This window comes from Fopius arisanus, unplaced genomic scaffold, assembly GCF_000806365.1.
Source record: "Fopius arisanus strain USDA-PBARC FA_bdor unplaced genomic scaffold, ASM80636v1 scaffold00009, whole genome shotgun sequence".
Lineage (NCBI taxonomy): Eukaryota > Metazoa > Arthropoda > Insecta > Hymenoptera > Braconidae > Fopius > Fopius arisanus.
Window position 1 is genome coordinate 443266 of NW_011887748.1, and position 12406 is coordinate 455671.

The 12406-nt window shown below is 34.8% G+C and overlaps 1 protein-coding gene across 1 annotated transcript in view; it reads right to left on the reverse strand.

The window, feature by feature from the left end:
• LOC105274013 (TSC22 domain family protein 1) overlaps positions 1 to 6800 on the reverse strand; it is a 43809-nt gene extending 37009 nt beyond the window's left edge. Inside the window, exon 1 of the mRNA XM_011316802.1 lies at positions 6143 to 6800. Coding sequence (XP_011315104.1) covers positions 6143 to 6157 — 15 coding nt within the window. The 5' untranslated portion in view covers positions 6158 to 6800. The remainder of the gene's footprint in view (positions 1 to 6142) is intronic.
• Positions 6801 to 12406: the final 5606 nt, after the last annotated feature.

Genomic DNA, 12406 nt, shown 5'->3' on the forward strand with positions numbered 1-12406 from the left:
ATTTAATAACGGAGAATTTGGTAATTAGCGGAGGAGAGTTTTTTTTTCGTCTTTGGGAAATCAGGATTTGATGGAAAATCAATTCCCGTTAGTCCCTGGAAGTTCAATTTTAATTTCGGACGTTTTATAATTTAATATAATCTTGCATTGAAAATTCCACTTGAAATTGATTTTCATTTTAATGAACAATTCAATTTCAAACAAAAATTTCAATACTCGATGCACTTTCCAGATGGATTTATCAGTTTTTGCCTCTCCAGGAACTATTGTACGCGGTAATAACTCTATAAGTAATTTTTCTTTCAGATAAAAAATGGATAAATAATGTGGAATAACGGATAGAACGGGGCATCAAATAATTGGCGATGGGTGGAGCTCGATAATAACGAAGATAACCGAGAATTCGTCACTGAGAATTTAAAGTTCCTTGAAAAAATCAGAGACAACTGTAAAATATAATTCCCACTATTCCCTGAAAACATTCATGATGATCTTTAAAAAATTCACTTTAATTCAGCCTTCAAAATTCCTACAAAGTTTTTTAAAAAATTAAACTTCAAACGGAATTTTCATTTCACCCAATACTTTCAAAACTTGCCCCGTACTTTTCTCGCAAATTTATCAGTCCCTACAGGAACTATCGTTCGCGGTAATAACTCTATAAGTTATTGTTTTTTCAGATAAAAAATAATGGATAAATAATGTGAAATAACGGATAGAACGGGGCATCAAATAATTGGCGATGGGTGGAGCTCGATAATAACGAAGATAACCGAGAATTCGTCACTGAGAATTTAAAGTTCCTTGAAAAAATCAGAGACAACTGTAAAATATAATTCTCACTATTCCCTGAAAACATTCATGATGATCTTTAAAAAATTCACTTTAATTCAGCCTTCAAAATTCCTACAAAGTTTTTTAAAAAATTAAACTTCAAACGGAATTTTCATTTCACCCAATACTTTCAAACTTGCCCCGTACTTTTCTCGCAAATTTATCAGTCCCTACAGGAACTATCGTTCGCGGTAATAACTCTATAAGTTATTGTTTTTTCAGATAAAAAATAATGGATAAATAATGTGAAATAACGGATAGAACGGGGCATCTAATAATTCGCCTCGGATGGAGGTAGATGATAATAAAGGTAGCAGGAATGCGCACACAACTTGATGGTTAGCATCAACAAACTGGTGTTGTTGGTATATGAGTGACTAGCGGATTCGCTGGTGGCGATCTCCTGGGAGTGCACACGGAGTAGATGATGTGCTTGGGAGTTTATGTAGTGTGTGGTATCCTCATTGGCTCTGGGATGGACGTTGGACGAGAAAGCCCACATATAAAGCCCCCGTCAGCGATATGGCGATGGTAATCACGAATAAAGCCTCCATATACCTCCACATCCTTCCCTATCGCTTCCTAGTTGTGAGCAATTAGCTTCTGATCGGAAGGTTAATTAACTTGAATTTCTAACGTCCCATAACGAATAATTGCTGATTACACGGACTGATATTTTACGAGGCTATTTGTATCGTTGAATTTTCAAATTTGATTTACATACTTTCGGGTTAAATATTCACCTGAGAACGCCCGTGAAATATTACAGCCGTGGAGAAAGTCCATTTATTTTTTGATAGATTTCATCAATTTTCAGGGTCGAGGCTTCAACGATTTAAGAGGTGTTAATACTTTACTGTTAGCAGTTTTAATTTTTATTGCCATTTTTCTACTTTACTTTTTGTTGATATTTATCATTCTCTAGCAATTCACGAAAACTCAAAATATCGAGGTTATTATTCCCTGAAAATCGATAGAAAATCGAAACTCAATTATTTATTCATTCACTCAATGGAAATAAATTCCCGGTATATAGATATTCTTTCTTCAAGAATTATACCATGTATTCTTCAATGAATAAATAAATAAATAATAATAATAGTGAAGAATTTTCCCCCCAAATGGCATGAACTACAATTTTTTTTTAATTAATACCCGACGATCAATGAAATTGTATTGTCTATTAAAAATTCAAGTTCTCCAATTCTCAAATATCAATAATTAAAATCCATTTGATACGTGAGAAAAAGAAAAACAAAAAAATGCGCATAATTTTTCCCATAAAACAATAATTTTTTACGATTAAAATACCTTTATTTGGATATTTACACACATGAATGGAAGCGTGACTGGATTTAATTTCTCACTCTTTTTTTCCCCTCTTTATTTTTTTTTTATTTATTTCTTTTCGCGGTTGAATCGATCGTTGCTGAACCGCGTCCACACCGCGGTGTTTTTTGCCCAGTGCCGCAACAGCAATAAGAAACACGTGTGCATGTGAACTTCACGGCAAAAGGCAAGATTACACAGAGCACGAGATTTTACGTCTTAATTTCATACACGATAGAGTCAATAATTTTATCACGGTGGAAGCAGCCAATAACAAATTGCATTTCAGCTTAAAAAAAAAATAAAATCCCTCATAATCACTCGTTAATTAATGAACAGAGCAATAAGTCGAAACGAAAATTGGGAATCAAGGGAAAAATTTTTGATACGATTGCCGAGTAATCCACAATTATTGCAATCACCTCATTTCTCAATGCCCGGAATAAAATTATCGAATGAGAACTTCAACTCTTGTTTTTTTTCCTCTCTTTCTCGTTTTTAATACTTGGATCATTAGGGAAGGTCACATCATTAAGCGAGGGAATATATCCAGCGAAAATTTAAACTACCGCACCAACAATTATTAAGGGTACGTACAGAGCGATTACGTATCGTGCAAGCGATATTATACACCGTGAGGACATTTAAGAGTCGACACACGGAGTCACTTTAATATTCCAGAGAGATGAATATACTACCCTAACCGAGATCATAACGACCGACCAGTGCCACTGAATTTGCATGTCTTTATGAAATTTTTTTATCCAAAATCATTAAAGATATTATAATTGCGGGGGAACTCAATTTAATGGGTCAACTCACTGTATTTCTATCAATTAATTAACTAGCTTATCTTTCGGCGTACCTCTGAATGATTCAAGCCACAGGGAGAAGAGAAAATAGATAAATATAATCATGTAGAGAAATTTCGGAGTTTATTAAATTTTGAAAAGTGTAATTCTGTGCGAAAGTCTCAAAGTGGGATGAATATTAAATCATAACTCGGAATTGAAGAATTACACCGAAATTTTCGTATCTAGATTATTTCAAGAGAAAAATGAGAGCTACAAAACAGGTATCCATGTGAATATTCCTATCTCCCCCCAGTACCGAGATATTTTCCAAAAACAGTTAAAAATGTCATGATTCAAAATTGACGATTGAAAAATAATGAAAAGCGAAATACGACAGCAGATGGAAACGAGATAAATATTTGAATGATCCTTCAATGACAGAAATCACGTCACACAACAATGGAAAAATGTGAAACTCTAAATAAAAAGGTAAAATAATGAAATCGTTTGAAATTCGATCCATTTTTGCCACCGCCGTACGTAGTCTACACATTCGTATTTTTTTGTTCCCGATTGTGGCTTCGTCGCTGTTGTGTATTCAACAAATAAATTCCTCCTTCCTCTCCCTCTTTCCCTACATTAACATATTTCTTTCTCCTCCCGTTGTGGCACAACCAACACCACAGTATTATATAGAGAACAGATAGTGGTGCGATTTTAAATAAATGTCCATTTGTGAAAAGACCTCGGCGTCGGCAACGCCGTACCATCCGCGCATTTTCACCGCGTTAAATAAATCTCAAAAATAAATAAATAAATAAAAGAAATCAGGGGACCGAGAAATAAGAGAAGTGCAACGACCAAAAAGGAGCAATGAAGAAAAAAAAAATTCAAATAAACTCGACGATTCAAGTGTTAGATTGTGGACATAGATTTATCACGCGTTATGTATTATGTGTCCTCAATACTCTTTTACCTTTTGTCTTGTCTTTAGGGTGATTCACAAAATACCGGAACGGCGAAGGTGTGCGAGGAAACCGCGGCCGTTACGAATGGGATAAAAAAAGTCAACGAATAACGTTTCAAAAACTTCTGTTTGCCGCCCGATGAAACCGAAAGGTGGAAAGAAACTCGTATTTAAAAAAAAGACTGAAGGACTTAAATAAATAAACGAATGGAGGGAGTTGTGGTGTTTTTCGATTCGAATCGGAATTCAGAGCGCATTTGTGTTGCCGCCCCTTTGGCTGCTGTGTAGACCTTTCAGAGATTTACGAATCCTCCAAACTGAATCCCTTTACCCACTTCCACCTTTACACGTCTTCAAAGAATCGACACGTTTTTATACAAGAGCTTTCTCACTTCAATATTCAACCACCAGTAATCGAGATTCAATGAGAGTTAGGAGTTATTAGAGTTATTGCATGATATTCTAGAATTTTTCAGATTTTTCGGAAATTTTTGCACCGGGGGAATTGAAAAAATCTACCGCCTTGGGGCAACTCCAATTTATTTATTCAAGGACTCATATTTTATGGATTATTTTTTCAAGTTGTTGGTCAAATTTTGAGAATTTTTGGAAAATTTAATGAAAATGGGGTTTTCCTTGTTCAATAATAATAAAAGTTGAGTACGGTAGATTTTTTTCATCGCAATTTTATCAATCGATTCTCGGAAATTCGTAAAAAAAAACTGGAGAAAGGATAAGATATGGACGATAACTCATTAATTAGCGATTTACTTCCGGATATAGATCCCCAAACATAATTAACCATTCAATCCTCAATCCCAAAATATTCCCCCCAAAAAACCTCGAATTCCCGACTAGACCTGGATCAAAAAATCAAAAAAATTCCAATTAAAACGAGTACCGAAAATTCAATAATAAAACTTCTCCAAAAACCCCATAATCCCCCATAATCATAATGCCATCAATCAACCCCGAGTGATTCCAAAGTACTTCAAAAAATTGATATAATTTCGTGATAATCCCCGTCTTAAAAAAAAGGGGAGGGGTATATTTAATATTACGAAATTTCCGGGTGATCTGAACGTGACGAGGTGATTGGATTTCGCCGGATGGTGGGGCAAGAGAATCCCATGGATTAAGAGAGAGTAAGAGGGAAAAATGAGAGGAAATTTGAGGTAAAGGGTGAGTGTAGGGTATGAGGATCTCATTTACAGTACAAATTAGTTGTAGGCCGGTGCCAGGCGGTCTAATGGCCGCGAAACACGCAAAGTTTAGGTTTAATGAAGACCGCGCGTTATCCGTGACGAAGGCCAGCATTTCAACCCTCCCAAAGGCATGCGTATATTATTCTATGAAAAGTATAATAGAAGTACAGCTGAATATTCCTTGAATACGATTTAAACGAGGATTTATGCTGCAACGCGTTAATATCACCAACAATGAGCAATCTTAGTCTCATTGTCCGCGAAACTCGCGTCGGTGTATTCAACCACTTCAGGGAGGACTGACCGATAATATTCTAGAAAATATTTACACTATTTCGATATCATCTATGAAGAGATCCATAGACTAACACGGGTGTACGTTAAAAATTCTTGTATTATCAATTTTCATAATTATATAGTCATGATTTTTCATCATTTTTTATGTTTAAACAAACGCTAATGGATTAATTAGCTATTTAGGAATTAGTAGATTAATATACTGTCACGATGGGACTCCCCAAAAATAATAAAAACGTAAATAATGTGAAAAAATCGGTGATAATAACGTACATCATTTGTCGATTGAAATTTTAATCGTATGAGCTTCAAATGTTTTTGCTTCAAACTTCATTGATTATGACGTTAGAGAATTTTAAAGATGATTTTTTAACCATTAATTTGTCATTCAATCTGATGATTCAATGATTTTTATGGTTTTATAATTTTAGATAGTCATTCTGTGAGACGATGGAGACATTCGCCAGTTTTAATTGCTACTACAACAACTGGAATAAAAAACATGTCCATATCATCCCGCAGTGCCTTAATTACTATATATTTATTATTATTATGTAGTTCTAATTTGAATGAATTCTCGGGCTCCGAAATAATAGAAATCTCCAGTGTTGACCGGCCATTGTTTACTCCCGAATACCTATCGTTTGTTTTTTGTTTTCATTCCTCAAATACTCGGAAGCCAAACGTAAACAGAAGAAAATAAATAATGTACTCACCGCCAAGTCATCCATTCTGCTATTTTCTCGATGTAAATAACTCCTTGAAGTTAATGGATTATCAACTGGAATGATCCGTTGCACACGGCACCACTAGTTTTATCCTCACCAAAATTAACGAACGGAAAAACACTTTTCACAAGTCGTTGTACACTGGATATCACTTCACACAAATTTTCACGATAAAAATAGCGTTGGTATTTTGATTTCTCTCTTTTCAGATTTTATGTTTAACTTTATCACTGAGGATGACGGTGGGTGGCTGCTGGAACTCCAGACGACGCCGGCGTCTCTGACAGAGAAAACCGGCGAACAACATCGTTTACCAACCGTCGAAGTCACCGGTGTTATAAAATTTTATGAATGAACAGATGATTCACCACACTTCTCGCAACAATACTCAAGGGCACGTTAAACAATTCTCAATTCTCTTCAATGGCTATTCACATTCGTGTCATTGGTGTGACCTCCGATTCAAATGCAACCATCACAAACACGGAATTTATTTCATGAATGGATATTATCACGTGGATTTATTATTTGTACGAATGATTGGATGGTTCAGAGGGGTTTTGATTGTTTTAAGTTTTGAGAAGCACGATGTTGTGAAGAAATAAACTGAACGGAGATGACGCAATCCTCCGATGCGTTCACCGGCTCGTCCTGAGCCCAACTGACACGACCAGTCGTGGGGTCCCTAGCACAGGCGCGCACGCGGCTGCGCAGAGAAGGGGTAAACCAACACGTCCAATAACTAAACAAAAAAAAATATTCAACATTGTTATAATTATTAATCAGATATTAATATTAAAAATGATTAATCCGTTATCATCATTTATATGATAACCTCCTCTCCAACGTTTTTAATCATTAAAACAAACGACAAGTTAATTGAATAAATAAATTCATATGAAAATTAGATTATATCACTCTTTTTACTTTTAATTAATTTCAACAATGAAAATTACCGAAAAACACATCACAAGATTCATTAATTCGATAAATAAACAATGACTCCCTACAATAATAATCATAATAATACCATTGATAGTTAGTATTGTTATAGAAAAATAACGATTTCAAGTCATATTAACACAACAATAATATAATGTAAAATATTATAAATAGTTAAAAATGCATAATTATAATTAATATTATTTTTCGTATTGTTACTATTAATATTATTATTATTATTGTAAAAAAATAAAGTGTATTTTCCGTAATTTTTGGAGAATATATTTCGCCATGTGGACGATCTCCCACAGCCTCCACCATCGGAGGCCCGATCAAGATGAAGATCGAATGGCGACAAGAGGTTTGCAACAATGATCTTCCATTAATCTGATTATGGGATAATTGAAGTAAACAAGGGGTGATGTTTCATTTGTGTATTGTGTTTGCTCGAGGGGGGAAACCCATGGCGTTAAAGTGAGGGATGGGGATTAGGGATTTTTCTGGGGACCACAAGCTGAGCAAGCTGATGGATGAATTGCGAATCGCATCCACGAGATGATTGGGATTTGATTGGAAATCTTAATATAATGCCAATGGGGGTGAATGATCGACAGTTCCTTTGTGTTTTTTGGGTTTGATAATTCGGATTAAATATATACTAGCAACTTTGATAGTCAGTAAATAAATGTAAATAAATTATTGGAATTTTTCGAGTTGCTGGAAATCTTGTGGCGTTTAGACTATAATTGTTTATTTATTGGAGCTTTTGATATTCGAAAAGTGAATTGAGAAATTGATTTTGGGAGGAGATAAACAATTGCTGTTTTAAACCGAAAAACAATTTTTAAACAATTGCGATTTTAAACCAAAGGACTTCTGAATTTTTAATTATTTCTCCTGCGAGTTGAACTTCGACCGAGTGATAAGAATAAAAAAAGGAAAATTTATATTGTTATGTACATGTGGAGAACTTCTTACCCAATGGCTTTCTGGCTACCGGAGGCTCTCGCCAATTTTTTTACTCGGAATTTTTGATTTTATTTTATTTCTTCTTCAGGTTCTCGTTCCAGTCAGCGGTTGGGGCGCGATCGGATCGTCGACTGGCGGTTTTCCGCTGGTGAGTTACGGCCACTTCAATGGCCGAAGGATGCAGACTAAAAAATAAAAAAATTGAGAAAGGAGATTCGATTATCCAGTGGGGCTGGCCTCCTCCCGTGTGTATATGGTCTCCTAAATTAATTCTCGTTTTAATTGTTTCGTTATCGATCGGATCGAGTAATTTGATTTTAATAACGGAGATCGCCAAGTGTTTTGGGTCAATATTTATTCAGTACCTCATCTTTTTTTAATACACATTCTCTCTTCTTGTTATTGTAATGGTAATGAATGGGGTACATGCTAAATCATTTCACTTTCGTGATTTCATTATGTTTGTTCCGGCGGGATTAATAACTTTCAAATTATCTGATGATTCGCGTAATTCGCAAATGAAATTCTTATCACAATATTTTTTCTGGACATTCGAGAAGAATTTCACAGCGAAAAATAAATACTTCATTATCCTTCTACGAATTTCACTGAATGAAAATGAAATTTCAACTAAATTACATTATAAAAATTGTCAACCTAAAACCTAAACTTTAATTCCGAATTCTCATTAAAAAAAAAAATATATTCCCGGCAATTTATTGATAAAATAAAAACCATAGACGATGAACAATTTAGCGTGAAATCAATAAATTGTCCATATGAATAACAAAATGTATAATCTATGTAAACCATTAAAGGGAGAAGATCTCACGAGGAATCTCCAAGTGAAAGCTGCCGGAGTGCTTTGAGCTCGATGAACTTGGTAACAAAAATTGCCAACGATGCGGATAGGTTAAAAAGAGAATAATAAACAATAAAAAGAAAATTGTTGTGCGAAGAATGTGCGTGTGTTAGTGGAAGGCGAGTTTAAGAGGAGTAACAACGAGAAAGAGAGAGAAGAAGAGAAGTACATGGAAGGCGATAGGATGTACTCTGCGGTGCTTAGGATAATCTGTGTAAGTGCGCTGAAGATATATTTTACGTGACGTTATGAGCGCATTGGTTAACCATACACATGACTTTTCCTCGCACATATGCAACCAGTCTACCGCCTCATACCCCTTTATTTATTTATTTCATTCTTGCACATTCGTGGAGTTTCTCCTGGACAAGTTTAATGCTCGACTACAAATCAGTGGTACAGGGTGGCATTTCATCTTCCACTCAATTACACGCTTATCACTTGTATATTATTGTCCCCCGTCAAATTATCACTAATGTTCATCAATTAATTATCGAGCATATGCTCACATTATTACACCATAAACAATATTTCAGGGTGAAGGGACGCCGTTTTAAATTTCCGGCTAGAGACATTACAACGTGTTGGACAACCGCAAACTGTCGGTTATCATTTTTCATTATTTTTAGTGAATATTGGTGGTGATTTTTCTGGGAAAATTGGTAGGGAATTTTCTGAAATTGTTGATTGGAAGCTTTATGCTATTTTTCAAATGATTTTTTTCAGAAATCTGTTGGAAACTAACAAAATGCAGTTTTTTTCATGACTAGTTTTTAACTGATATCTCGGAATTGAGGGACGATAGCGATATTTTCATGAATACCTTTTTTGTAGCTCTTATTTTTTTCTACTAAAAATGTTCATACAAAAAAATCGGTATTTTCCTTCAATTCCGAGATATCGCGTAAACACTGGCATTGAAAAAATTTATTTGCCGTTTTTTCATTTGAAACATTTGTTTATTATTCGTTATTATTGTTGTTGTTAATGAGAACTAGGGGGTTAACTCTAAACCTATTTTTTAAGAACAAATTCCTCACGTCGGGGTTTAATTAACCAGATATGAATGACTCAACTATCGATACGCAAACAACGAGATATTTGGGAAATGATCCATCAAATCTTGTATGTAATCAGCCATGAAATTCGAAACATTGAATCAACTCCCGTCTCATTTCTATTATTTACGCTCCAATAATAAACAATAAACGCGCTTTCAATTAATCGGAACTGCAAATATTCCATCGTGCTGCGCACTCGGTAATTCAATTCCCGATGATGCCACGTGTAGACTAAATAAACTCGAATCTCGGCTAGAAGAGTTATGACTTTTGTGAGATAACAAATAGTGAGATAAATAAATCTCAGTGATAATGAGTCAATCAATAAATATGAGGAAGTGAATGGCCATCTGGAGGCGCATCATGTGGCAGAATTGATAAGAAAACAAAACATCGAGCGATTTTCTTGGAGTTTTAACGATAACTTCCACCCATTGGAGATACTAAAACCGGATGCTAAGGAAGTTGACCCACCAGTCTGATTGACCGCAAAATCGATAAGATTATCGACTTCCTCTGCATTTCCGGTACATTAACTGAAAAGGATTATAGTTTATCTTCTGAAAACTCAAAATAAATCCAGATATTTAAACATTCGTTCCTCGTAAACCCAAACAATAAAAAAGAATAATTAATTAATTAATAATAAAGAAAAAAATACGATTCCGCGTGTAATCGCGTTCGTTGGAATTTCCTGGGAATTTATTCCAAAGAATTTATTGTGAAATAATTTCTGAAATGAGGGGATTTCCAGATCAGATAATCAAGAGAAAATATTTTTCTGATCTGAATATATAAAAAATAAATAATTAGTTGGGTGTTACCAAATGTTTATAAATTGAATGCATCCCCAGGAATATTTTAACGAATACTAATTCCAAATTTGAATTGTTATAAATAAATAAATTTTCAATTCAACTCCAAAATTTGAATCATTCGTTTTAAACAAATTTATTTAATTTAGCAAACGCAATAACATATATGTTTGGGATTATTCATTAATTTAATTTGTTAGTTTGAAGTCGTTTTTTTTTATTTATTAAATGTTTTTCTTAAGGCGGGAATCGAGGGAATGATTTTGAATAATCGTGAGATACGGAAATTCATGGGAATATTTTCCCTTAGTTTATGCATTAAGGTAAATCGAAAACAGTTTGACTTGAATTAGAAAGGCGAGGATTGCACAATCGGGAGCACCCGGGGTTGTCACAGTACTAGATAGGTATTTCCATGTGTACATACCACGCAACGAGAGTGTAAGATTCGCTGAGATACCGAGAAAATAATGGCAACTGCTTTGGTACGGCAATCCAATGCCTCTTAGCTTCCACCTTTTTGCATTGGACTATTTCCTCTCTTTATCCGTTATTGGTCGTGCCCCTCATGAACTCACGAGGTGGATCGAATTTCCGTTGTTGGTGTACCACCGACATTACAAAATGATCAACAAATTTCAAAGCTTTCGTCGCCTATTCCCCATTTATATTTACGTTCTTCGTAATTCTGTACACAAAAATATTTTATTTAATAAAATTTCAATATTTATGCTTTTATTTCACTGAGAATTCTGTAATTTTTATTTCACTTACTCTTTCGTCTTAAATGATTCGTTTAAATTCATTTACAATTCCTCTAAATCGTTGCAATTCACTTTTACGCAAATTGTTCTGCAATTTTTGTGTTGAGATTGCGCCTCATGCAAAAAGAAAAATGGGGAAAAATCGTGTGTTTTTGTAAGAACTAATATTATACATCCGCTTTACGTTTCGGAACGTAACTCACTCCATTTTTATGGTAATTTTTTTCCTGAAACAATCAACAAATGTTCAGGCGCGCTCTTTCCCATCCTCCCGTATTTCACTATGGCTCGAAGAATTTTCAAACTTATTTATTTCCCGGGAGACGGAGAATATCCATTTACTTTTTCCCTCCCTCAAAGAAATACATATCTACTCCTATATAAATAAAATATGTACCGTACACGTCATACATTTCCCTAAATCTTCGCATAAAACAAAAATTCAAAAAAGCATTTTAAACTCCCCAAAAATCGGCAGATTTTTCGTACATAACGAGTACATAAAAATCACACAGACCATATATAATAAATAAATACATGCCACGTGTTTCCACTCTTAGAATCCCATACACCCCGCGAATTTCCACATCCCCATTTCCCACGGGGTGAACTACTACCCGCAGTTTTAACCCCCATCTCCAAATCAATTCCGATACATTTGAAATATAAAAAAAGCTATTCGACGTACACTATTGGGCTTTATCCATCGGGCGAAGTGCAGCAGCGGCAATCCAAGAAGATGATACTTTTTCGCAGCATCCACTAATGCCCACTCTTTCCTCTCGATTCCCAATGGTGAATAAGAAGGAATAGCACGAAATAAGACGGAATAAGATCTA